The following is a 26,917-nucleotide window of genomic DNA, read 5'->3' as shown; positions in this document are numbered from 1 at the left end:
GCAGTGCCTGTGAAAGTCAGAAAGGACCATGCGATCCCCTGGAACTAGAGCTAGACAGGTGTTAGCTGCCACGCAGGTGGTGGAAATTGAACTCTGGTCCTCTGGAAGAGCAGCTGGTGCGCTTAATCACGGAGGCCTCACTCCAGCCTTTCTCAGTGCTTTGCAACCCTTCTCATCACTTCTGATATGTGCTATGTTGGCTGTTCTGATTCTTGTGCTGCTGTCCTGACGCTATTGCCACTGTCACTGTTGCCTTTGCCAGCATCCTCTTCTTTTCTATTACCCGCTCAGTCCACTCTAGGGTTTAAAAGGAGGCAAAGAAGTGCCATTCAAGAGAAGCCTTTTACCAGACATTTTGCTTCAACATAGGAGCAGAAATCACAGCAATTTCTCATCTGCACACAGAACTGTGCCTTGATAGGTACAAATATAACTCCTCGCAATGTGTGTAAGCAAGCCATTCAGCTTTACTTTGTGGGACAGCCAGGAGACACCTGGGATACTGGGAATAGCAAGGGCTCTTGAAGCCTCAAACCCACCCCCAGTAACACACCTAACCCTTCCCCAACAATTCCACCAACTGGTGACCAAGTATTCAAATACATGACCTTATGGGGTCCATTTTCATTCAAACAACCACAAATGTTATGCCCTCAGGATCCTCATTTATTTCCACTAGGCCAACTTCAAAGGATTCCATCTCCCCTCTATACCACAAACTTGAATACATGGTCTCCAGGAGACTGGACACTTCAAGTATCCCGGGATCCTTTACAGAGTTCCATAATCAATCTCCTCTGGAGGCCAGACCTCAAATTGAGAGCAGTAGCCACTGAATTTGCAAAGTTAAAATCAATGGGAATAAAAGATCTCAGGATGCCAGGGCTAAGGGATAAAAATCAACTGCCAAACGCAAGATTTGGTTTTCACAAAGGACAGTGGAACCAAAGAGCAATCAGAATAGTGTGACCACATAACTACATAGACTTAGGTAGTTGGTTATTTGCTCATGAGTCAGGACAGGAACCGTACCAAAATTTCACTTAACCTAAATAAGCCAAAGAATTAGTTCTATAACCGGTGTGTGTGTATATATGTGTATGTGTGTGTGTGTGTGTGTGTGTGTGTGTGTGTGTGGTGGTGGGGGCAATCAGGTGTGATCCTCTATCACTCTCCATCCTTTGTGGTAGGGCCCTTCCCTGATCCTGGAGTTGATGTCTTTGTGACTAGGCCAGAAGCCAATGAGTCCTAGTGATTTTCCTGTCGCATCCTGTCTCAGACCTGGGTTGTCAGGCATGTTCCATATGCTTGCTTGTTAACTGGGTCCTAGAACACAAATTCTGGTCCTTATGACTGTGGTGTAAGCACTCCTAATCATTGAGCCTGATCTTCAGCCCCACAAATACTTTGTAGATAAGTTATTACTAAGCCAGTAGTCCACAAAAAATCTGAATATTCTGTTTTCCCTGTGTATAGTCACTATGATTAAAAGCTATTAAATCTCTATGGAATATTAGAAGAAGAATGACTAAAGCTTCAATGTAAAAATATAGTCTTAGCTGGCCTGGGACTTAGTATGTAGACCAGGTTAACCTCAATCTCATCCATCTGCCTCTGCCTCCAGAGTGCTAGGATTAATGGTGTGTTCCACTAAACCTGGCATAAATAAACCTTTAAAAGAAATAAATAAAAAATATCATTTATGATTCTTGGGACAAGTTAGCATGGAGGTAGATATGATTAATTACATCTTAAACAGAAGCAATGCTGCAACTTCATTAAATAAAAATTAAATCACTGGCTGCGTATGAGTTTCTATATGACTTTATTTTATATTCCACATACACTCAGAGGCTATGCAGATGACAAATTCTCTAAAAATCTTAATATGTAAAGTTTTTCAGATTTCCTTGAGCCTGGGCGTGGTGTGCTTGCTTTTAATCCTATCAATTAAGAGACAGGGACAGGCAGATCTCTGAATTCAAGGACAGCCTAGTCTAGAGTTCTAGGACAGCCTGGGCTAAAGAGAGAAACCCTGTCTCACAACACTCCCACCCCCAAAATTTTAGATTTCCAATGTATCTAAAAATTAGCAGGGTAATCTCCAAAAAAAATATAAGTTTATAGGCCGTTATATGTTTTAATTTACAACTGGAATAGAGCCAAAGAATTTAGAAATAATTAAAATAATCCAGTGACTTTGATTAAAAAAAGAAGAAAACAAATAACCAAGGTTACTGTGGAGTTTAGGGTGCCCTTATTTCTGTTTGGAGTGAAAAGAAGATGGATGACAGAGGCCAGAGTGAGCATGATCAGTAAATCATTGCAAAAACAAGGGCAAGCCAAAGTGCTTTAGCCTTTCCACTCTTTACCAGAGTAGAAAGAACTCTACAATCAAGACATTTTGATAACAAATGCTGAATTTCCTTTCATATACCTAAAAATAGGCAGTTGAAATTAAATACATTATATAATATATACTATAAACACAATATCAAGAATAATAAAGAAAATAATCTTCAATTGGTATTTCAGACGTATACTTCCATGATCCTTGATGTTACATCTGAATTCAGCAGCAATTTGTGTTACCTGAAAAGAGTACAACAGAGTTGTAAGTATTTTATATTAAACTGCTACCCGATGGGCCAGGCTGTGGATGTAGCTGAGGTACAACACTTGCCTAGCATGTTCAAGGGCCTAGATTCAAATCCTTAAGAACCAACAAAATCAAATTCCTAAGTCATTACAAACTAAAACCAGACCTATTTTCTTAAAGACAGGAGAAGCAATTTTACATTCTGTACAATAATTATAACATATATAAAACACACATATAATATACATATATATCATATCATATGAATATATACACATATCATATGCACAAATATAATATATATACTTATACAAAGTATCTGCCAAGAAAAAGTTTCTCTAAAATTGAAATGTAAAAAATTATGGATCTAAGATACACTTAGGTCACAAAGTGAGTTCTAAAGAAGGATTAGCCTTGGGCAAAAGAGATATGCAGTTCAGAGACAGAAGAGCTGCTGATTGGAGCAATGAAAGACTTTCAGGAAGACGTAATCTGAATAGGGCTTGAAGGACAGGGAATCTTGACATACAGAAGCAGAGTAAGGGAGGAGGAAATGGCATTGAATACATCAACTCAGTGAAAATTTCTTCTATATTAGAAGATATCAGCAGTTTCATAGTTTATAAAAAAGTTTTTAAGTCACCAGCTGCTGTGAAAGAAGAGAGAGAATGACAAGTGCATAAATATACTAGTTTTTTGTTGTTGTTTTGTTTTTACCTTCTTTTAATGGAGTCTTAAGGGGAAAGTTCTCTTTAGATTCATGATGAAAAGCCTTAGAAGGGTCAAAGTGTTTGATGCCCAGAGCTTTATTTAATTCTCCCTGAAGTCTGAGCTCATTTTGCTTCCTTTTAAAAAGCTGAGATCGGAGTTTTGACACTTCCTGTATAAGAAAAATATAATCACTAAAGCACACAGTGATAAAATGTGTTATTGTTTTTGTAGACATATTCCAAAAGTTGTTTATGCATCAAAGCTAATGGCAAAAATAACTACTCACTAAGACTGATTTGGAACAGATCTAGCAAAGTAAACAAATTATTTTAAATTTTCTTGTCCTTCTATAGTTAGAAGTGTACTTTTCTGATCAAAATTGAGGTACAAATATATTGCCCTCAAATCAACTTTTGGTTTGCCAGCATTATAATCTGTGGCAGGGACAGTATAAAAAGGCAAGCAATTATGTTCTCCCTCTGGAAATGGTCCTAAAAGCACAATAAGGAAAGAAACAGCTATTCAAAAAGACCCACAAAAGCTTGTCTGGCATTTGAAACCAAAGAGCTCCTTCCCTCCCCTCTAGAAACCACACAAGAACACAGGCTTTCCTTTTCCCCGACTCCCAAAGCCTATCTAGGATGAGCCCATTTTGCCAGCAGCTCATACTTCCTGAGGTGATGTTCTTGGGCAAATATATTAAGAGTACAAGATTTCTCTTGCTCAGCCACACTTGTGCAGTGCTGGAAACACTGATCATCCTTGCCCTGGTTTATAACAGTGACTCTAAGGAGATGCAAAGCTGAGAGAAATTGAGGCTATCTCTCACCTTCTTTCTGCAATCACTGAGAACCACAGCACCAAGGGTGCCACTAAGAGAGGATTACCTGCCCCAGTCCTGTGCCAGAACACTAGCTCAGAGTCTGTCCAATGGAAATACTACAGAGTCAGAGGTGAGACTGGCCTCCTGGAGTCACAACAAATTTCACAGGAGGTCAAGTCCATCACTGGACCTTCAGACTCTACAGAACTTAATAGCAGACAGGAAGCTGCAAAGATCCAACACCCACTGATCTTAGGCTCAGAGCTACTTTCCCCATCACTTCACTGCCTGAGCTGAGCCCTCGACTGTCTGTGCTATGGCTTGTGGGGAATTGCATCCCAGGGCTACCTTTGGAGTTGTGGCAGGCTACCTTCAGGTACCCTGACTTGGGATTGTTTCTTATTCTTAGGCCTTCCAGGTCGTTTAGTTTTAAATAATAGGTTCCTTCCCAAGATGGCTCTGAAACACTGTCCTCTCAATTGCACAGTAACAGAACAGATTTCCTCTTTGCTGACCCATTCATCAATGGAACTGCTTTCTCATCAAATCTCAAAACTTGCTTTGACACTTTTGAGGGCCATGGGCTTATACTGAGGGTAGAACTGTCACCTTTTAATCACCAGGACGTATACTGGTCTATATCAAGTTCTTAAAAAACGCAAATTAAAACCACTACATGATCCAGCTTATAGCTCCTGGGTATATACCAGGAAGAATCAAAATCAACATATAATAGATACCCATAGGGTCAGGTAATGTAACTCATTGTTTTGTATCCCAAAATAAAATACAAATTAATTAACCTTCTAGAAGGACAAAAATTAAATAATTACTTTTTTGAATACTGTTTATCTTCATGGCATTTACAAAAATGAATGGGTATTTTGTAAACCCAAATGAATGTGTAAAACTTTATACAGTTTCCCAATTATCGTAGCCATTTCTAATACTAAGTAAAATAATACTTATCTGGTCAACACTAAATAAGCCCACAAATTCTCAGATGAATTCTCCTCTACAAATTGTTCAACTTTTTTGGCTTTTAGTATATCTGAATACAATTTTACAAACCGATTTCAGTTGACTGTTTTCATCTTTCAATTTCACAACATGCTTGATTTTTTGCTTTAGATTCTGGTGACCCAGTAGCTCTGCATACGAGTCTCTGATTTTATTTAGCTGTTCCTGAGTTGCACCATGTTCATTCAACAATGCTTGCTTCTCTGCTTCAAAAGCATCCAGTTGTTGCTAGAAAACAAAACAAAACATATTTTTCTACTTGTGCACCCACTGGGTGGTGGTGGAGGACTCCTTTAATCCCAGCAATTGGGATGCAAAGGGAGGTGGATCTCTGTGAGTTCGAGGCCAGCCTGGTCTACAGAGTTCCAGGACAGCCAAGCCTACAACCCTGTCTGGAAACAAACCAGAAGACTTGTGCACCCTTCTGCTCCTGCCTCACACCAGCACTATAAGCATTTATGACAGGCCTGACCTACACTTTCAAATCTTACTAATCTCACATAAAGCATAAAAACATAAAAACAATACAAGCACTATTCTCACTTTTTCACACAGAGGATAGCCTGGAACTGGAGTCACAGCCAGGAGAGAGCCACCATGTGGGTGCTGGGAACTGAACCTGCGCCCTCTGGAAGAGCAGGTAGTAAGGTAGTATCTTAATGGCAGGGCCATCTATCTCTCCAGTTCACAAGTTTAATTATAAGCAACGAACCTGAAAAGGTTTAGTTTTGTTATATAGTTCTTCGTAAAGGAGACGCCATTTATCATTTTCCATGGTTAATTCTGTCACTGCATTTTCTTTCTCTGTTTTTCTGCATGGGAAAATTAAATTTTAAAAATTTAAATTTCATTTTGTCAATTTGTTAGAAAAAACTAACATCTCACTCACTCACTGTCAAGCCTGAGTTACCTTGCTTCTTCCTCTTTGAGTTGCTTCCTAAAGTCTTCATCTTGTTGTCTGAGTTGATTTTGCAAATCAGTAATTTTCTCAAGAAATGAAGATGTGATTTCTTTAATTTCTGTTTCTTTCAGTGTTGATCTGTTCTGCAAATCTAGAAGCATCCTTAGATTTGAGAAAGAAGAATCCACTAAACATTTGGCAGTCATTTTAATTTATACCCCCTTCTTTTGGAAAACAAACAAAAACACCACAAAAGCCAACAGAAGAAAATTCTTAAAAATTGTAATTCTAACTGGGTGTGGGACTGGACTTTAATTGCAGCACATGGGAGGCAGAGTCAGCAAGATCTCCATTTAAAGCCAGTGTGCTCTACACAGGTTCCAGCCAAGTCAATATAGTAAGACATAGTGAGATCCTGTCTCAAAAAAAACCCAATGAAAATTGTCATTTTCTTCTGACTGATGCGTTTGTGTTACTCACCTTGCATACTCTTGATTTGTACTCTCAGCTGCCAATATCTGTTGCTGAGCATCTTCTACACTTTTTTCAGCCATGGCTACTTTTTCCTGTAGAGTCAAGTTCTCCAGCTTAAGATCTTCTATTTCTTTAAGTGTTGATGCTTTATAACTTAATAAAAAGAAAGCAGTTAATACTTTTTACTACCATATACATGACAAAGCTTTGATTTTTATATACTTCTCTGCAGAAAAAACTTACACTATATTCATGCACTTACATGAATATAAACTAGTTCTCTGAGTAATGAGTTTACATGACATTGTCTGTTTATGCGTGTCTAGCCTGCACGTATGTTTGTGAACCATACGTGTGCAGTACCCAAGGATCGAGAAGATAATTTTTGATACTGGAACTGGAGTTACAGGTGGCTGAGGCACCGTGTAGATGGCTAATAGTGACTTCATAGTGAGACTCTATCTCAAAATAAGAGAAAACCAATGAAATTCGTCATTTTTTTCTGATGATGCGTTTGTGTTACTCACCTTGCATACTCTTGATTTGTACTCTCAGCTGCCAATATCTGTTGCTGAGCATCTTCTATACTTTTTTCAGCCATGGCTACTTTTTCCTGTAGAGTCAAGTTCTCCAGCTTAAGATCCTCTATTTCTTTAAGCGTTGATGCTTTACAGCTTATTAAAAAGAAAGCAGTTAATACTTTTTATTACCATATACATGACAAAGCTTTGATTTTTATATACTTCTCTGCAGAAAAAAACCTCATGCACTTACATGAATATAAATTCAGTACCCTGGGTAATGAGTTTACGTAACATTGTTTATGCGTGTCCATCTGTGAACCATATGTGTACAGTGCCCAAGGGTCCAGAAGATAACATTTGATATCCTGGAACTGGAGTTACAAGTGGCTGCGCCACTGTGTGGGTACTGGAAACTGAACCTGGGTCTCAAACACCAAGAAAGCCATTTCTACAGCCCCCTTGAACTTTTTTTTTTTTGGGCGGGGGGTGGGGGGGGGGGTTCAAGACAGGGTTTCTTCTGTGTAGTCTTGGCTGTGCTGGACTGGCTTTGTAGTATAGGAAGATTACTAGATGACAGTGACTGCCCGTGATGGAATTTAAAGCTAATAGCAGTCATCCTCCATTGGACTGCTCTGCTCATAAATTTCGGTGGGAAAACATTTCTCCCCATCCACATATTCAACAGTGGGCACTACAAAGAAAAATACCTTTCCAATTGAGCGATGACGTCTCTAAGATTTTGCACTGTGTCACTGTGCCTCTCCTGCACAATCAAGGTGGCATGTGCGTGAGCAGCATTACTCTTTTCCAGTTCAGCTTCTTTCCTAAGAAAAGGGCAATTTCTAAAGATCAGACACTGTGCACCATATTATCACATGTGCTCCTTTGCCATAACTGCTGTATTCGTTTAAAAATACACATTTATGACTTAATCTCATTGTATGACAGTTTTACTAAGTTGTTTACTGGTTTCATCTATATCTACTTTCTATGGGATTTCTTTTCAGGTCTCCTGCAGTATGTAGCTAATTCAGGAGAAAAAACAATGAAAACCAAACAGTAATCTGTAAAGCCAATCTACAGAGTTGTCAGGTCTAAAGACTGAATGCAACACCAGCTAAAAGCACTTTACTGGAGTTTAATTCTGTATATTGAAACACATTATGGAAAGTACACATAGTTAAAGACACTTCACATTAAAACCTTTTATAAGGTAGAGTAAGTATGGAAATTCTGATTATATGATAATTCCACATATGCTGTTACTCATTTTTTTTTTTCTTTTTGAGAAATATCCTGCTATTTAGGCCACGCTGGCCTTGAACTCAGGCTCCTCCCATCTCAACATACAAGTGAGAGGATCGCAGACATCCAACCTTGACAAAATCTTGATGAGCAGTTTTGTATAGTAACAAAATAGGTTTTAAGTCATTTTCTAAATGTATACTACAAGTCTCAAGTAGTTTTTAAACACTGCATATTATTAAGATGCTTTTATGTGTTTAGATGTGCATAAGAGCCTATGAAAGGCCTCTTAGAGACTATGGTGAGGTAAAAATAAACTATACAGAATCCTAAGCGAGCACTCAAATTAAGACAACTGAGGAGCAAGCTCACTGCACAATAAGAACAGCTACAGCAGAAACCATCAAATGCCACTAAATGGTTTGTAATAAAAATATTTTTCCTTATCCCTTAGAAGAATGACTTTCAGTTCTTGTTTTTTAATCTGAACCTAAAATGTCTAGCCTTGCAAAGACTAGAAACAACATCTCATAGAGCACCTAAGTGAAGGAGAATATGAACACATCAAACCTGTTCCCCTGGGGTCACACAGCTAACAAGTAAAGAGCTTGGATAATCAGAATTCTTTTTGCTAGAGTGAATGATTCTCAACTTCTTCAGGTTCCTCTTCCCCCAAATCAGATGCAATGAAGAACAATCCCCATAATAACACCTTTGTACTACTGCCCCAGTATGGAGGAACACAAATACTGCAGTGCCTCTCTGTCACCAAGCACAAAAATCCCAGAAGAAATTATTAACTTCTCAACAGGAGTGGGCGTGAGACACCAAAGAATACCTCACATTCAAATCCCATCCACAGCACCTCGCTTCCATGAGGATATTTCAAGAACTTAATGAGAAACTAATTTGTAGTTTAAATTCAAGAATCAAATTGCAAGGGCCAGATAAAAGCCTTTGCTATGCAGCCTGTCGACCTGTGTCTGATCTGGTAGAGAGGACTGACTCCTGAAATTTGTCCTGATCTCTTCCTTTGCCTGTACTCACACACATACACCTCATATAGCCACCTCACAATAACATTAATAAATTAAAAATACACATTTTGTTATTTATACACACACACACACACACACACACACACACACACACACACACACATATTGGATTTTCGAGACAGGGTTACTCTGTCCTAGATTTCACCTGCCTCTGCCTCCCAAGTGCTGGGATTAAAGGTGTGCCACCATACCTGGCTAAAAACAATTTTTAGGCAAATAATAAAAACTATCAGTTTCTCAATTATAAAATTGTCAATTTTAACTTTAATGCATATGCTGGAGAAGAAAGTAATAATAGGACTGAAGTAATAGGAAATTGATATAAAACTGTGAGATATTACTTTTTCTACTTCTAATAAGAATGTTGTTTTGAATGTTGGCCAGCCAGGTCTGACTGTTTTACTTCTGCCTTTATTATTCTCTGAGGGAGCATTCTATTCTACCACTCAGGCTGTCCTCGTGCTCACTGCGGTCTTCTTGCCTTGGCCTCTGAAGGGCTGGAGTTAAATCTATGAGCCACTCTAACCTGCCTTCTGATGGCTACTTCTGAAGCAAGACTGCTGAGGGAGTAAAGGCACTTGTCAACCGGGATCTGAGTTGCACTCTGAGGATCCCACATGGTGAGAAGAGAAGCAACTCCTGAAAGTGGTCCTCTGACCTCCACGTGCATGCGTGCACACACACACACTAATGAAGTGTTTGTATTCTCTTAAGGACATTTACAAAGACAAAAGGCTTAGATGTTTTCAAATATAAAATAGATTGTTTTCATGCTGATATCTAACAGCTTTTAGAAAATGTAGTAACGCACATAAATAAGTCTTTAGCTTTAGAGAAAGTTTTTTTTTTTTTTTTTTCTCTCAGACAAAGGCTCACTATTATAGTCTGGATTTCTTGAATTCAATTTGCAATCCAGACTAACCTCAAACTCATCATCCTCTTGCTTTAACCTCTTGGGTCCTGGGATTAAAAGTGTGCCAGGTAACTTTCTACTCTGACTGCCATATCTGCTCACAAACACGTGTGTACATCTGTAAGCATATACATATTCTTGCCATGTCTTTCTCTGTATCTCTTCCTTATCTTGTAAGATAATGCCACCTCCATGCATATACATGGTGACTTGGGAATTCTGAGAGAACATGCTGGAAGCCCTTAAGTCCTACGTAAAGACAAGACACATTAATAGTACACACTCTCTCAGAAGTTCCTCGAGCCGGTTCAGCTGCTCTGCAGTTGACTTCCTTTCCTCTTCCAGCTGCTTAACCAGCCTCTCGTTCTGCTCCTCCTTCTGCTGTACCTCATCCAACTCGTCCAGGGCAAGCTTTAACTCCTCTCTAAAGACATTCTTCTCTGAAGTCATTTCCTCTTGAAAAGAGGAGAGCTGCTGCTGAAGACTGGCGGACAGTTCCTGCATTCAGACAGGTACCCACAAAATTACCTGGCATGACACCACAAACCTTCACAGAGACAGGAATGCAATACAGATAGTAAAGTATGGAAACTAAATTAGAAAGCTTAAAGGAAATGCAATAAATATAGACACCATACTCATTTTCCCGTTTATATGTTATAATTTAACACTGGAAAATGTAATTTCTGACATTTTTAGTGTAAAACCATCTTTATAACTGCTTTAAAATTGGCTTATAATTATATATACTTCAATATTCTACACATATGGTAAAAAGTATATTATGATCCCAATATTACATAAAATGTTTAAGTTGTAAGATACATATATCAAAGTTTTATAATAAGACATCAATGAGAAAAATAATTCTAGATTTTAAGTATTAATTTTCATTAGTCCTTATCCCAATCTCATTTTCCTTCTCAGAGGTAACTTGGTTTAGAATACATATTGCCCATATGTTTTTGTACATATATACTCTTTGGGGGGGGGCTTTGTTATATATTTTGTATATATACAGATTTTAAATTCATAAAAAGTTGAGCTCTTTTTAGGTCAATGTATATTAATATTAACCTACTGAACCCCTTTTATTGTCTGTTGCCCCAAAATATATCACACGCGTGCATGGTCATTGCTGTTGATTCAACCTTCACCAAAGCGTCACACTGAAATGGCTCAGATTTTGGACATCTTATTAATGAAAATCTCTATCCGTTGACTGTCATAGGGAGATCTTTACAAGTTGACTGAATTTCACTTAGAATTGTTTACCTCTATCGCACGATCACATTTTTTTTGTTTGTATTTTTTAGTGGGTTTTTTTCTCACTGATATTGTAAGATCGTTATGTAACCTGTGGTTCTTTTTTTTTTTTCAATTTATTTTTATTTTATATCCATTGGTATTTTGTTTGCATATTTATCTGTGTGAGAATGTTGAATCCCATGGAACTGAAATTACAGACAGTTGTGAACTGCCATGTGGGTGCTGGGAATTAAACCTGGGTCCTCTGGAAGAGCAGCTAGTGAGTGCTCCTAACTGCTGAGCCTTCTCTCTAGCCCCTGTACCTGTATTTTCAAACTTGTTTTTCTATTGTTAGACACTCTCTTTAAATACCTATGTCATCTACTTATTATAAACGTTTACCATTATCTGTGGCTAAACAATCAAAGTATATACCTGAATGTTTTTTGACATTAAGAAAAATGATATAAATAAATTGTCTTTCTACAAAACAAAAATAAATGTAGTAAGTTACCTTCTCTTGCTGCAGAAGTGACTGGATGTGCAATTCTTTTTGTTGTAGCTTTTCATATTCTTCTTTTTCCAGAACCAGCTTCTGTGTGACAACCTGTATCTCAGCACTGAGACTTTCAGCCCTTTCTCTAGCTTTGTTGGCAAGGTCTTCTGTAAAGGAGAGCATGGAACTTCCATAACTAAACACTAGTGATAAGGGACTTAGCTCCCGCAGTCATTTATCCCTTTGCTTCAGCACAGTACACAGATCAAGCATTTCCAAAGAGGGGGACAATTACAGATATACACAACACAGATATGCTAGCTTCGAGTTTGCACCAATTACAAACGGCTTCCCAGACTAGAAGCCAGCAACCAATACAAGTCTTTCTTTTCAATCACAGAATACAATGTATTGAAATAATAGAAAACATCCTACAACTTCTCAAATAAAGCACATGGATTTTGTTGTTGTTGTTATTCACAGAATTATGAAAAATGTTGCTTTCATAGACAGTATCCAAAAGCCTTTGCAAAGTGATAGAAATAGCACAGTACCTCTTTCTCTCTCAAGCAGTTGACATTTAACAGTCAGGTCTTCTATTTGCTTAGAAAATGTAATGTTTTCCTCAAGAGATTGCTTAAGACATAAAATCTCACGATCCTTCTCTTTCATATCTTCTTCTAACTGGGCAATATCAAATTTGTATTTGTCCACTTGATCAGCTGCACAGCTGCATTACAAAAATATGTTGAAGAGAATTCCTCTTCAGGTACTTGCGAAACGTGTTCAGCAAAATGAGGTGCTTTTGTTTTGCATATACAAAACAGCTGACACTGAGCCCAGGGCTTCCCATACCCAACTATCTTGTTCTATCAAGAAAGTTATATTCCCAATCAGCAAAGTTTATTTTATTGATTAATCTTTTATTGTAATCATTCATTTACTCAATGTATATGAGTATGTTGCCTGCATGCATGTTTGTGTACCACATGTATGCAGTACTGAAATGGGTCTTCTGGAGGAGCAGCCAGTCCCACTAACCGCCATCTCCCCAGCCTGGAAGGTAATTTTAAAACTATTTATATTACCTAATTTCTTCAATGTATTCTAAGAGTTTTTCTGTTTCAGATTTTTCATCGATCTTTTCTTTCTCTATGGAAACACTGAAAAAACAAAACAAAACAAAACAGAAAAAAGAAGTAAATACTTCACTTATTTATGTCAGGCAAGGTAACTCTTGAGGTCAAATTTTTACCTATAATTACATGTGATTTTTTTTTTTCAGATTAACAACGTAGATCAACATAGGAGACTAAATTTTCTTCACATGAAAAGGCTTTCCAAAGATACTCTGTTGGAAGAGTTATGATAAGAACCACAGTATACATTAGAAATGACAGGTTTCCTACTTTCCTTACCAACCCAAAGCATATTTTGTATGCCAAGAAACTTTTGTTCCAGGCTCTATGGTGTTCAATTGCTTATGTGATTTAGGATCTTCAAGAGTTTGAGGAATGAATGAGATTTAAATAAGACACTTCAATAATAGAAAATATATAAGGTCTATAAACGTACATAACAGCATTCAACATTAACAAAAGTTAAAATAATAAATTATCGCCAAGTTGTACAGCCTTGTAAATCCCAGCAACTTGGAAAGCAGGAGGATCTGAACTCTGAAGACTTGAGACACTGGACCTTGTTTCAAACAGGAACAAATGACAAATGGCAAATTAGCATAGCATCAGAAAGGCTGAAATAGAGCAGTAATATCAAACACTATGAATACAGAACTCCAAGGACCACACTTTGCTGAAGAGTTATAAAGCAACACAGCTCTGTGTGCATGTGGTGTATCTGCAGATATGTCTCTGTATGAGTAGTGCAGGTACAGATACACATGTGTATGCATGTGGGAGTCTGTAAGTGGTGTGAGACTTGTTTTGTGTGCAGTGTGTGCTCATGGAGGCCAGAAGTCAAGATCAGATGGCCTAATCTGTTACACTTAACCTTATTTTCGGGTTCAGAGTCCCTCAATGTAGAGCTCATTGCTCTGGTTATACTGGTTGATCAGCTGGTGGCCAGCCATCTGCCTGTCTCTGCTCACCATGATGTTAGAGATACATGCCCCCGGGCACATTTTATGTGGGTACAAGGGATCTAAATACAGGTCCTCTGGTTTATACGGCAGGCATGTCGTTCTCTGAGCCATCTCCCAGCTCTTAACTCTGAGCTTGAAAAAGTATTTAATATGCATTTTTCTGGTCTGAGAATCCCTACTCCTAAATGCTTACTAAAGAACTATAAACACATATGCTCACAAACACATACAGCATATTCATACCTATCTTACTCTGTTGTCAAAAAACAAAACAAAAATCTCAAATGATCAAGAATACTAATAAACTGAGAAAGTCATATAGTAAAATTAAGCTAAGCAATGAAAATAAAATAAATTATAATACACATGACAGTATATATGAATTATGGTGAATGATTTCCGTACTCTGAATCATGATAAACTTTCCCTAAATAGAAATTTATAAAAGACAGAAAATAGTCTAGGGTCAGGGAATATTTCAAGATTACAAAGGCAGCATTCTGAGGGGAGGAAATGTTTTTAGTCTGGTTAATGTTTTCACAACCTATGTCATATGAGGACATATGAGCTCAGTATTTTTTACAGGGCTATAATTGGACATTAATCTTATCTTCCTATACCAGTGCCTCAGTTTGGATTAGACAACGACTTCAACATAATGATGCAAACATGTTCTTTAGGTTATTTCCTGTTCATCAAAACTGGTGATGCATGAAAGTAATAAAAGGTAACATGCATAATATTTGGAAATGATTAGGAGTTAACTGTCACTTAAGAGGTTAAGAAAGGCAATAAAAAAAGTATTGAGTAAAGTCTTAGTAAATAAAAGCTTTCAGAGAAAGAAAAATAAATAATTGTTTAACAACCTACTGCAGCCTTAAATTAATAAAAGGAAATAATAAAAATCTGAGTAGAAATGAACAAAATGGAGACTGAAAAAAGCTCACTCGGTAGTCAAGACTGACTGACCTCTTATGCTCCTGCCTCCACCTCAGAAATGCTGCATCAGTATACCTGGTTCTTTTCACTGATCCCTTGCAATTCTTTTGGTTTGTTTTAAAGTTTCTAAGGATCCATCCTCAGAGGCCTATTTTCTTTAGTTCTACCCAACCTGCTAAAGGTTCCACAGCCTCCCAACAGCATGACCAACTAAGAACAGGTTAAAAACATGAGCTTGTATGTTTGGGACATGTGCCATTCAAAAGACAACAAAGGTGATCATTTTCCATAATGAAAATTATAAAATAATGATGTAACAACTTAAAGAGGATATAAATAATTCTTTATAGATGGGAAAAAAAATCAATATTGTTACAATGTCCGTACTCCTCAAAGTAACCTACAAATTCAATGCAACCTCTAACAAGACAAAGATACTTTTCACAAAGCAAGAAATAAATCTACAATTTGTATGAAATTACAAAATAATGAAAAACCATATAACCAAACAACACCTTGAGCAAAAAAGGGCAACCCAAGTGATTACACTACATGATTTTATATAGTACAAAGCTACTATAATGAAGACACTGTGTTGGAGTGAAAACAAGACTGTTAGGTATATTAACAGCAACAAGCACACCTAAGGCACAAGCAGTGGAGACAAGAGAACCCTCACTATTGGTGCTGGGGACACTGAATCCATGTGCAGAAAAATGAAAGTAGGCCCCTATCACCCATCAGCTTCCAAAGTCAACTCAAAACAGGTTATACCCTTTACACTCACATAGTTATACTAGTAGCACATTTCCAGGATTAATACTTCAGGGCACTGGAGCTGGAAAGGACAACTGGCTTGTGTGCGTGTCTCAAAACCCCCAGGGCAGAAAAAGTAAACGCAAAATAGATAAATGTAATTATATCAAACTAGAAACATTCTGGAAGTAACTGTCTGTATGATGAAATAACCTATAGAATTGGAGAAAATATTTGCAAAGTATATCTCTAATGAAGTTTTGATCCTGTGGTGGTTTGAATTAGTAATGGCCCCACCTGTGTTTGAATGCTTGGCTCACATGGAGTGGCATTATTAAGTGTGGCCTTGTCAAAGGAAGTATGTCGCTGTGGAGGTGGGCTTTGAGGTCTTACAAGGTTGTTAGGCCTAGGGTAGCAGTCCCCTGCTGCTGCTTGAAGACCCAGACGTAGCACTCTCAGCTCCTTCTCCAGGGCCACGTCTGCCTGCATGCTGCCGTGCATCCCGCCATGATGATAATGGACTAAACCTCTGCACTGTAAGCCAGCCCCAATTAAATGTTTCTCTTTATAAGAGTTGCTATGGTCCTGTGCAACAGGACTGCATATGGTGCAGATACAGGCAAAATACACACAAAGATAAATAAATAGATCTTTTAAAAAAAGACTGAAGTTAACAAGTGCTGATAAGGATATGGAGGAAAAGGAACCCTTGTACACTGGTGAAAGTAATTTGGAAAATTATGGAAAACAGAATATAAGTTTTTCATAAAAGAAAATTAAAACTGAAAATAAACTACTGTAAAATGAGTGAACTTTTATTTTGCCTGTTTCAGTTGTTTTCTCAGAGGCTTTTTGCTTCTGTCTGTCAACCTAGCCCAAGTCCTGGAAGCTTCTAGCCTCTGTACAATCTAACCTAGGCCTAGGATGTTTTCAGCCTCTGAAACTTACTGCTTAATAAGCTCACCCTTTCTTGTTCTTTATGAGCTCACAGCTGGCTGGTTCAACTCAGCTGTTCTGGCTCAAACTCCTCTCCCAGCTGACTTTTTCTATCTGGCTTCTCTCTCAGACCCTGAATTGCTTTGCTTGGCTTCAAGCTAACTCCAGCAATGTCTTTTAATCTTCTGGCTCCTCATTCTCTGGCTTGTTCTGTCTTCACCTGTGTCTAGCTTGTTCTCTCAATCAACCTCTCTCTGTAAATCTCTCTCTTTCTCTCTGCATTGCCCCTTAAAAGTAGCTTCCCTTAGTAAGAGTTGGGAATATCCTATTCTGTCATATCTTTCTCTGATTCGTCTTTATTTCTGCCACTCAATTAAACATCACTTTCAAACATGGGTGCTTCCTTCTACAAACTAATTCACTTTCACAGTTTGGGATTAAAGGCGTGTATCACCAAGCCTTGACCTATGTTTTTCTTGCTCTATACCAGGCTGGCTTTGAACTTAGATCTGCTTGCTTTTGTCTCCTAGATTAAAGGCATGTCTGTATCCCAGAAGGATCACATAGACCTACAAGGTCTTTGGATGTGATCTCTTGCCAGAGCAGCCATGTTCTGAATTAAAATACCTCTACAAACTACCATAAGATCAACAATCCTACTTGTGTGTAGACAGCTAAAAGAAACAAAATCACTATACAGGAGTCATGGCCACCTTCCTGTCCTAGCCCCAGCACTACTTACAAGAGCCATGTAACAGAAACCAGACATCTATACAAGAGATGAATGGAAAAGGAAACTGTATCAAAGATACACAAAGGAATAGTATATAAGTGTATAGAAAATGAACTTTGTGACATAATGGATGGAACTAGAGTTCATTATGTCAAGTGAAATAAGGGAGGGACAGAAAGACAAATCCTATAAAATTTTGGAATTAAAAAAAAAATTTGATTATCATAGAACACTGGTTACTGAAGCTGGGAAAAACAGGGGAAGGCCAGCATGGGAATGGTTCATCAATGGTAACGTTTGGTCAATGAGTTCTAATATAGAAGTTGGTGTGCTACAGTAAGGTGAGTGGATTGAGTTTTGTATAACAATTCAAAAGGCTAGGCTGTTTTCACTAAAGGAAATGAGAAGACCCATATGTCCTCATTAAGCAACGTGTATGTACATTAAAATATTGCAGTTTTATTATTAATAGGCACAGTTTGATAGAACAGTTAAGTAAAGGAAAAAGAACAAGAAATCATCACACTTAACAATTTTTTTCCTTTTGCCACTTACAGTTTTTCTTCCAGTTGTTCAATTTTCCCCTGAGACTCTACAAGGTCTCTCTGAGTGGCCTGCAGTTTCAGCTCCATGCCTTCATGTTTAGCCATCATACTCTGCACAACAGAGATAGCTACATTAGGAAATGAGCAACTCTTAGGTCCCCAGAGTCAACAGACAGGATACACACCAGATGTATCACTCACCCTCATCCTTGTTTCTCTTTTATTTCTAAGTTTCATCAGTTCTAGGCTTAGAGTTCTCATATTCTTTTGGTGACCATCTTCAGAAAACTACAACAAACAAATAAAAATTCAGATGTTTTCTGCTAAATCATATATAATTACTTAAGGCTGATTGTGGCATAAGATGCCTGTATATTTGCATTGCAGAGATAAAGGCAAGAGGTCAAGAATAGCTTGGGTTTCCTAAGGTCTTGTCTCAAAAACACAAGAATTCCTTAAATGCTGACTAATGTGCCTGTCACTGGAGCTATCACGTGTAATATACTTTGGCAGAGAAAACAGCTTTGACCATAAGTACTGACTGTATGCCAGCACTATTTTCTTTCTTCCTTGATTTTCTAGCCTATTTTGATACAGTCTAAGTGGCCAGTTACTGTTATATGCTGGAAAGATCACTGCAAGGTTGAAGACAAACCCCAGAACGACTTGTGGAACCATGTTTGCTAAACCAGCCTTGGCTGGGACACCTGCAGTATGCAGCATGTGGGGCCTAGTCCGGGTCTTCTAGGTCAGAATCTCGCTTGGGCTCTAATACACTTTTTACTCCCTACATAAAGAGCATGTACTCCCTACATCAAAGCCTAATACAGGCCCTGAATAAATGATGAATTCAACTCAACAGTGACTTGCTGTCTCTTCTATTTCTCCCAGTGGTTAATAAAACCATATTATATTCTCTAGTATCTATTACCATGTTATTTACTTATAAACATAGGCATTAAGCACATTTGGTTCATTATTTCCTACTACATTCCCTGAAAACCCTTAGAAGAGTGTTTTTTTGTTTTGCTTTTTGAGACATGATTTTGTCATAGGCTGGCCTCACACCTATAATCCTTTGCCTCCGCTTCTGAGTATCGTATTACTTCTATGTGGCATTATGGCTTTTTTTTCAAGAGAAGACTGTAAAAGTGACTTCAAAATGTAAATTCTGTAATAGTTGTTGATGGTCATATTTACTGAGGTGTGTCAAGGGGTGAGAAAATAGCAAATATCAAGACAAAAAGCTGCTTTTTATTTAACCCATTATATGCCAAGCCCTTTAATAATAACTTTTTTAAATGTACAAATAATCCTACAGAAGTAGGCTGCGATTTAAAGTAGTTAATATAATAATGTAGTTAATGTAATAGTCACAGTTAGACTAATGGCTTGCCCCTGCCTACTACATGCTATTCAGAACCGTTCCGGCCTAACCAGTGAAGACACGAACTTCTACACCTGCACTGTAAGTGAATAAAGAGCTGCAACTACACCTGCTGTTTTCACAAGCTTAAACTGCCAAACAATTTGAATGTGAAGGCGCTTGCTTAATAACCATTCAATTTTGAGTCGTCACGAGGTTCAACTACCTTAGATTTTAGTAGCTCATTGGCTCTGGTTAGTTCAATAAGCCTTTTTTCCAGGGAAGCATTACTTGCAGAGAGAGACGTTTTCTCTCTGACTGATGCATTTAGCTTTGCTTCTATCTTCTCCAACTCAGATTCCATATCTTGGATGCGTTTGTCCTGAGCACCTCGCTCTTGCAAAAGAACACGAATCTGGGGAAAAAAAAATTGATAGGATTGATCTTACTGGTACCAGAAGACAGGAAACCTACATTTTGATAATGTGTTCAGATATTCTTACTTTACTTGCTACTTGAATATTTACTTTATGACACATCTTTTTTTAAAAAATTTTTTACAGTTTATTCACGTTGTATCCTAGCTGTAGGCCCCTCCCCAAGTCCACTGATGGGGAGTGGTCCTCTTCCCTTTCCATGTGACCCTAGCCTATCAGGTCTCACTAGGACTGACTGCATTGTCTTCCTCTGTGGCCTGGTAAGACTGCCTCCCTTCCCTCAGAGGGAGGTAATCAAGAGCCAGTCACTGAGTTCATGTCAGAGACAGTCCCTGTTCCCCTTACTAGGGTACCCACTTGAATACGGAGCTGCCATGGGCCTTATGACACATTTTAAAAATATGTATAAATATAGAATAGTTAGCATTTGAGAGGTGGAAGCAGGCGGATCTCTGTGATATTCAAGCTAAACTGCTCTGCCAGGCCAGTGGGAGCTACATATTGAGATTCTGTCTCAAACATCTGCACAGAGACAGATAACATAGAGAAACACAAACACCACCAAAACACAATGATTTTTAATTGCCATAAACTCACAAGTATAAGATAGCTCTATTTAATCACTTAAAAGTTGTAAGAATTCTCATTTTCTTTGGTCCTAATTACACAAATTTAAATTACAGCTTGTAGTGCTAAATGTTTAATTCAAGAAAGCAGAGTGAGAAGTAGAATTTCCTAGACAGCAGTGAGAAGCCAGTTTTGTTGTTTCTACTAGTTGAACAACAGCAGCAAAAGAGGCTAATATTTGTCAACAGTAAACATAAACAAAAAGAAACAACATATTCAACATGTCTGGGGATGGCTATGGAGCCGACTCAGTGTGTAAAGGACTTGCTGCTCAAACATGAGGATTAGAGTTTAAAGGTCCCAGATCCATGTAAACGCCAGCCAGGTGCTATGGCCCTCTTTTAATCCCAGCACTTCAGGTAGAAACAGGAGCTCTCTGGAGCAAGCTAGCTGGGCAGACGAGCTGAAATGGCGAGCTCCGGCTCTGTGACACTCTGCTTCAATACTTCAAGGTCAGGAGCAACCGAAGATGATACTGACACCCACATCTATGCATCTATGCACATGTGAACATGCATATATACAAGTATGTATGTATACCACACACCAGTGCTAAAAAAAGGGGGTGGTGGTGGGTAAGCTCGCCAACCTACAATCTGATGCAGATGATTAGTCTTAACTTTGGCACTGCCACACACTCATCAGCAACGTAACTCAGCCAATCACTACAAGTGTAAGAATCTACAACACCCTCACTGCCATGGAGCCTCAGGAGAGACAGTCAGCAATACAGTGAGAGACAAGTGACGAGCCGGGAACCATTCCCTAGAGGTTCTGATATGAATGTTTATTTCCCGTAAATTGAAAGTGTGGCTTACCTCTTTTTCTAATCTCTTCAAATCTTTATCATTCTTCTGAGGCTCCTTCTGTTTAAAAGTCAAAGGACAATTATGAATTTACACGCCACAAATATCACAGCTCAATCTGATATCTGACTATTTATTTTTGGTTCTTTTCCAAATTAAAAAAACGAATTCACATGTATGTGTATTTTGCCTGAATGTATGTCTGTGGACCATGTCCACGCCTGTTAACTGCAAAAGCCAGAGATGAGCACTGAATCCTCTGGAACTGGACTTATAAACTGTTGTCAATCTCCACTAGGAAACGAACGTTGGTCCTCTGAAAGAGCAAACACTGATCTATTTCTTTAGCCCCCAATTTTTAGTCTTTTAAGACATCTCACTTTGTAGGAAATACTGGCCTTGAATTCACAATACAACTTTCAAGTGCTGGGACTGAAATCGTGCACAATACACTCACCTTCATGTCTATCTTAAACACTGTAGAGGGTCATGAAATATTAGCTTTTTGTTTTGCTCTTTTTTTTTTTTAACTTTCCGTGGCCAGGTCTCATGCAACTCAGGCTAGCCTTGAGCACTCTATGTAGCCAAGGCTGGGCTTAAAGTCTTGAACCCCTAGTCCTTACTCTACTACTCAAGTGCTATAACATCAGAGGCCTATGCCACCATTGTCAGCTCTGTTATGAAGAATTTAATCTACAACTGCTCAACAGTTTGAGTAACCTCCTGTTAGTCACTGACATTTTTATTTTTCTCTTTTTTTCACCAATACTTATCCTTCCTCACAAAAAAGCAGACAAGCAAACAACAAACAAAATATAGCAATTCCAATGTGATAATAAAAAAAAAAAGCACGGCATGTTTGTAAAACCTTATGTAATTATCAGATTTATATCTATAATTTAAAAAAATGGCTTCCCCCCTTGGAGACAGGGTTTCTCTGTGTAGCCTTGGCTGTCATGTACTGGCTTTGTAGACTGGGCTGGTCTCAAACTCACAGAAACCTGCCTGCCTCCGCCTTCGAGTACTAGGATTTTAGGTGTGTGCCACCATGCCCAGCTAAGAATTGGCTTTGTAACTGTGAACTAAAAGCACATTTAAAGAGACTTACTAACAACATAGGCAGAACGTAAAACCTGATAGAATTCTAATGATACTTATTTCATTAATTAATAGATTTTTAACTGCAGCTCCTGGTGCTGGGACCTGAAGCCAGATCTCCTGAAGAACAATGACTACTCCTGTGCAGCGAACTTTCTAGGCCAGCTTACTTATAAATTTGATTTCACACTTAGCCATTTTGATCAAATACAGTATCTTGCAGTTAGACAGTTAGTGATGGAATGAATATAACAGTTGTCTTACAAGTGGATCTCACCTTTGACACCAAAGTCTTTGCTTTTTTAGTGGAAGCAAGCAAGGTAGAATCTTTGTCAATGTGAGGATTTTGTAGAGATTCTGCAAGAAAAATAAATCTACATAACCATCGATATTTACATGTTTTAACCAAATACAATGAAATTTCCAAACTTCTCACTGCAGATAGTAATTGAAGCATGGTAAGCTTTCTTTTAGATTGTACATTTCAAATCATTATTTGCACAATTATTCGTTATAGACCTACAACCTTCCTGATATTTATTTTCAAAAACATAAACTTGTGTATGTGTCTGTTTGGGGCTATGTGCACCAAACAGACACATATACAAGTTTATGTGGTAACCCAACTCAGGTCCTCTGCAGGAGCAGTATGTGCTCGAAGTACCGAGTTAGCTCTCCACTCCCTTTCTTCATCGTCCCATATTCTGACAGAAAGAATAAGCAATTATCAAAAGGGAAACTATCTGTAAATATCTTGTTTAATTTCCCTTGTGATACACATCATTCTGTACTCGATTCCTTCACAAATATACCAAAAAAGGATATTAAAACATACCCCGGACCATTAAACTCTAGGCAAAAGCATTTTAAAATTCTAATAGTGTTGTCTATCATGTTAGGTTATAAGGCTGTTTGACCACTGTTTAATGACCCATTACCTCTTTGGTTTTTAAATCTTTGTGATTTCTGAAAAGACACTGGTCCTTTAGATACTTCTGAAGTTTTAACATCATAAGCACCTGGAGATGGAGCACAACCTACAGAAAACACAAAATAGCAAGGTATCACTTAATCTTATTTTATTAATACTATTATCATATTAGCAATGCCTATGATAAGTATCTATGATCTTAAGTTAAACCAGTGGTTTTCAAGCTCTCTAATGCTTAATATATAGTTCATGTTGTGGTTACCCTCAACCATAAACTATTTCCATTACAATTTTGTAACTGTTATTATGTTACTGTCATGAATTATAATGTATATAATATGTGATTCCTGTGAAAGGGTCATTGGGCCTGAAAGGCTGAGAGCCATTGGGTTATACACATTGGAAGAGGAAGTAATTGAGGAACTTTCATCAGATGGGCCTGCCGGTAGTCTACCCCTGGACTGGTGGTCCTGGGTTGCATAACAAAGCATGCCAAGCAAAGCAAGCCAGTAAGCAGAACTCCATCTTTGCTTCGTTCAGTCTCTGCCTTGGTTTCCTTGAGAATAGATTCTAACCTGCAAGCCAAATAAACTCTTCCACTCCACCCCACACACATGGGAATGCAAATGCTGACAGTCTGAGTCTACTGTCAATCATTGTTGATGAATTATTATAAATTGTTCCAGATAGACCATGATTCCTTTACTTAATATTCTTTCTTCCCTGTCTTGGTCTCCCTTCACAGAGCTCCACTATGTAGCTCAGGCTCACCCTGAACTCACTGCACACTCCAGGCTTGTCTTGACTCCATGATCCTCTCCCCACCAGCTTCCAGGGTGCTTAGATCACATGCAGCATGACATCTAGCCTCACTGGGCCTTCCTTTTATCTAGCACATTTTCCTCTTTCAAAGTACGTGCCAGGTGATAAGATTAGGGTACTACCATTCAAAATGCTTCAAAGTTGTTTTTTTTTTTTTAACCTTGTCAAATTGAAAACTGTATTACTCAAGTTTTTCCACAGAAGCATCTCTTAGAAGCAGAGAGTAAAGAAGAATAAGCCTGTTTTCTATATTTTGAATGGAAAACAGCGGCATCGATAAGAGCTTGTCAGTGCAGTCAAAGCCAGGCTGACTGAGAAAGACACTCTCTCCCATTTCATGTTAGCCACAAGAAAAGAAGCAGGTGGGATGAATACAATTTTGGACCTCAGAATTTTGTCATTTTATAAAGCAAATACAAGAGCCTATGTGCTTTATACAAGTATGTTCCTGGCTTTCTTATGCATGTAGACCTAGCCTTGAACACTGAAAATCGGCCAAGTGACAGCACAGGGGCAGCTAAGGAATGTTGACTATTGGAAGGCACTTTTAAATGTACCCATTTCATCTCTTTGGGGTCCACATAGGTTTGAATTTTTTAGACATAAATTTTTTCTCACTTAATACAATGAAATCAGCTAATAACATAATGGGCCAGATGAGGATTTTATTACATTAAATAAAGCCTTCAAACGGCCAGATTTTCATATTTTCTAGTCAGCCATTTAGAGTTTATAGTCGACTTCCAATTTTGTTCAGCCAGTTCTCATTTACATTCCAGAACTCAATCTAGATATTACCTCTAGCTTTATCAGAGTCCCAAAATCAGAAAATTCTCATAGCACCTTCTATCTTTCCTAACAAATAACTTATGGTTTCTTAAGGATTTATTTATTCCATCTCCACACCAGACAAAACTGCTTCAATTAGAGAGCAGCTTCTAAGGCTCCAGTATTTAGCTCATGGTTGTGTTAAGCAGTATAGAAAACAAACTTGTTTGAGATGTGGGATGGACTATGCTTTTGTAATTAGCCAACTGTGTCTGACAAGCTACAGAAAATACTGTGCCAGATACTTTGCAGAAATATGGAGAACACAGTGAACACAAAACATTAGAACCCTTCCTTTTTTCCCGGGATACTTAAGTTTCCTTGAGATGGGGGGGGGAAAGGATTTGAAGATTATGGGATTAGAAGCTGCCTCTACTGACACACAACATCTGGCAAACGTTACTCTTGAAACTGTCAGCCTTAACTATTGCTCCTTAAAACCAAACAGCAGCTGAGCCATGTGTGGTGGTGCAGTTCTCTTAAGTGTCAGTCCTTGGGAGGTAGCAGCTGGAGCTCAAGGCTAGCCTGGACTACATGAAACCCTCTCTCAAAACAAAAACAACAGTCTTCCCTCCTCTGTAGAACCTAAATTATTTGAAAATCTTGGGAAGGGTGCTGCCCTTGAGCTGGATTAATCGAATCATTCACATGACCTTGTGCATACAGTGCTGTTGACAGAAATCAAAAGATGGAGTACTGACTACTAACACAATATATTACAGAGGACATAGAATGGCCTTTGGAGTACTTTGGTCATCTGGCTGCTCAAAGCCTACGTTCCTGACCTTACAGTTGTACAGTTAGCATCTATCACTATCCAAGGCTCCTAGTTACTGTGCGCATACACCACAGTGGTTAAGAGCACAGGTTGTATCCATAGGAGGTTGTCAATTAAATTCTGTCAATTTAATTTTATAACAATTTAATTTTATAACAGTTTATAAAAACTGCAGCACAGGCCACTGGGCCTGGAAACATCGATTTATTTCTTTTCTTTTCTGTCTCTCTCTCTCTTTCTCTCCCTTTCTCCCTTTCTCTCTTTCTTTCTTTTGTTTTGAGACAGGGTTTCTCTGTGTGTAGCCCTGGCTGTCCTGGATCTCATTTTGTAGACCAGGCTGGCTTAGAACTCACAGAGATCCTCCTGCCTCCCAAATGCTGGGATTAGAGGAGTGTGTAAAAGTTACTTTATTCTAACCTTTTGGACAGTACCACCATCTACACTAAAATTACTATGCCGTCTACAAATCAAGTTATAGTGTTTCATCTTTAAAATAACTGAGTATTTCTTAAGGATGGTTTCAAGAGTGGAAAAAGAAACCCTAGGACAGCTGTCATTACTTAACTAATTACTCAGTCTTCATGCTTTTACACTTGTACATAATGACAAAAAAGATCATCATCACGAAAGTAACATTTTTTTTTAAAAAAGTACGTAATACCTGCCAACTCCCAACCTCCTCCCCTGCCCCCCACCCCGCAACAGGCTGTAGTTTCTCCACGGTGCTGACGGCTTCCTGGGAGAATTTCACGCCTGCAGGCTGGCTGTGTGGGGGAGGGACTGAGTTCACTCGCGTGAATCTGAAGGGAAACAGACAGCACCCCAGCCCTGATCTGGCTTCCGGACGATTGAGGAAAAGAGGGGGCATCCCGGGCATCCCCTTCCCACCCTGCTCCGGCACCGTACGCACCCGACGGGTCATTGAATCTTTTCAGGGGCGCCTTAGGAAAAGACATTCTGACACCCGGGTCCAGACCGACGTGAAAGCAAACAACCACCTCTGCAACTGTCTGCTCGCCTGGATTCAAATTTACCCCGACTTCCCCCGCGTCAGCCAATCAGAAAACCTGAAGCTAGCTCACCAATCCTGCGCGGGCCAAGGCGCAGGCGCACTACGCTGTTACCTCGCCCAATCGGGAGGTCTGTAAGTTTAAGGCGGTAGCCAATAAGGGACTGCTTCTGTCCGCCGCAGCTACACCTGC

At 38.6% G+C, this 26,917-nt stretch overlaps 1 protein-coding gene across 1 annotated transcript; it reads right to left on the bottom strand.

Annotated features, from left to right (window-relative positions):
- Positions 1-1,813: 1,813 nt before the first annotated feature.
- On the bottom strand, positions 1,814-26,738 carry Hmmr (hyaluronan mediated motility receptor). The gene is made up of 19 exons (XM_021626858.2): positions 26,626-26,738; positions 23,295-23,393; positions 22,634-22,713; positions 21,271-21,318; positions 19,615-19,803; positions 18,224-18,310; positions 18,033-18,133; positions 13,101-13,175; positions 12,567-12,742; positions 12,031-12,179; positions 10,552-10,766; positions 7,760-7,876; positions 7,056-7,202; positions 6,535-6,681; positions 6,064-6,216; positions 5,866-5,965; positions 5,205-5,381; positions 3,317-3,479; positions 1,814-2,592 (listed from the first exon to the last, which is right to left on the bottom strand). Exons 1-19 carry the CDS (start codon positions 26,669-26,671, stop codon positions 2,573-2,575), a joined length of 2,289 nt encoding a protein of 762 aa, XP_021482533.1. The 5' UTR covers positions 26,672-26,738; the 3' UTR covers positions 1,814-2,572.
- Between the last annotated feature and the right edge of the window lie 179 nt (positions 26,739-26,917).

The sequence above is a fragment of the Meriones unguiculatus genome, chromosome 11 (genome assembly GCF_030254825.1).
Source record: "Meriones unguiculatus strain TT.TT164.6M chromosome 11, Bangor_MerUng_6.1, whole genome shotgun sequence".
NCBI lineage: Eukaryota > Metazoa > Chordata > Mammalia > Rodentia > Muridae > Meriones > Meriones unguiculatus.
The sequence above is the reverse complement of the archived record's forward strand: the minus strand, read 5'-3'. Positions and strand labels throughout refer to the sequence as shown.

What these genes read in the sequence shown, in the direction of transcription:
- Hmmr (XM_021626858.2), bottom strand. Translation starts at nt 26,671, where the DNA reads ATGTCTTTTCCTAAGGCGCCCCTGAAAAGATTCAATGACCCGTCGG. An exon ending in CTCAAAGAGGAAGAAGCAAG is followed by an intron (nt 5,966 to 6,063) that starts GTAACTCAGGCT and finishes TTTCCCATGCAG; the next exon opens with AAAAACAGAGAAAGAAAATG. An exon ending in TAAGACTCCATTAAAAGAAG is followed by an intron (nt 2,593 to 3,316) that starts GTAAAAACAAAA and finishes TACTCTTTTCAG; the next exon opens with GTAACACAAATTGCTGCTGA.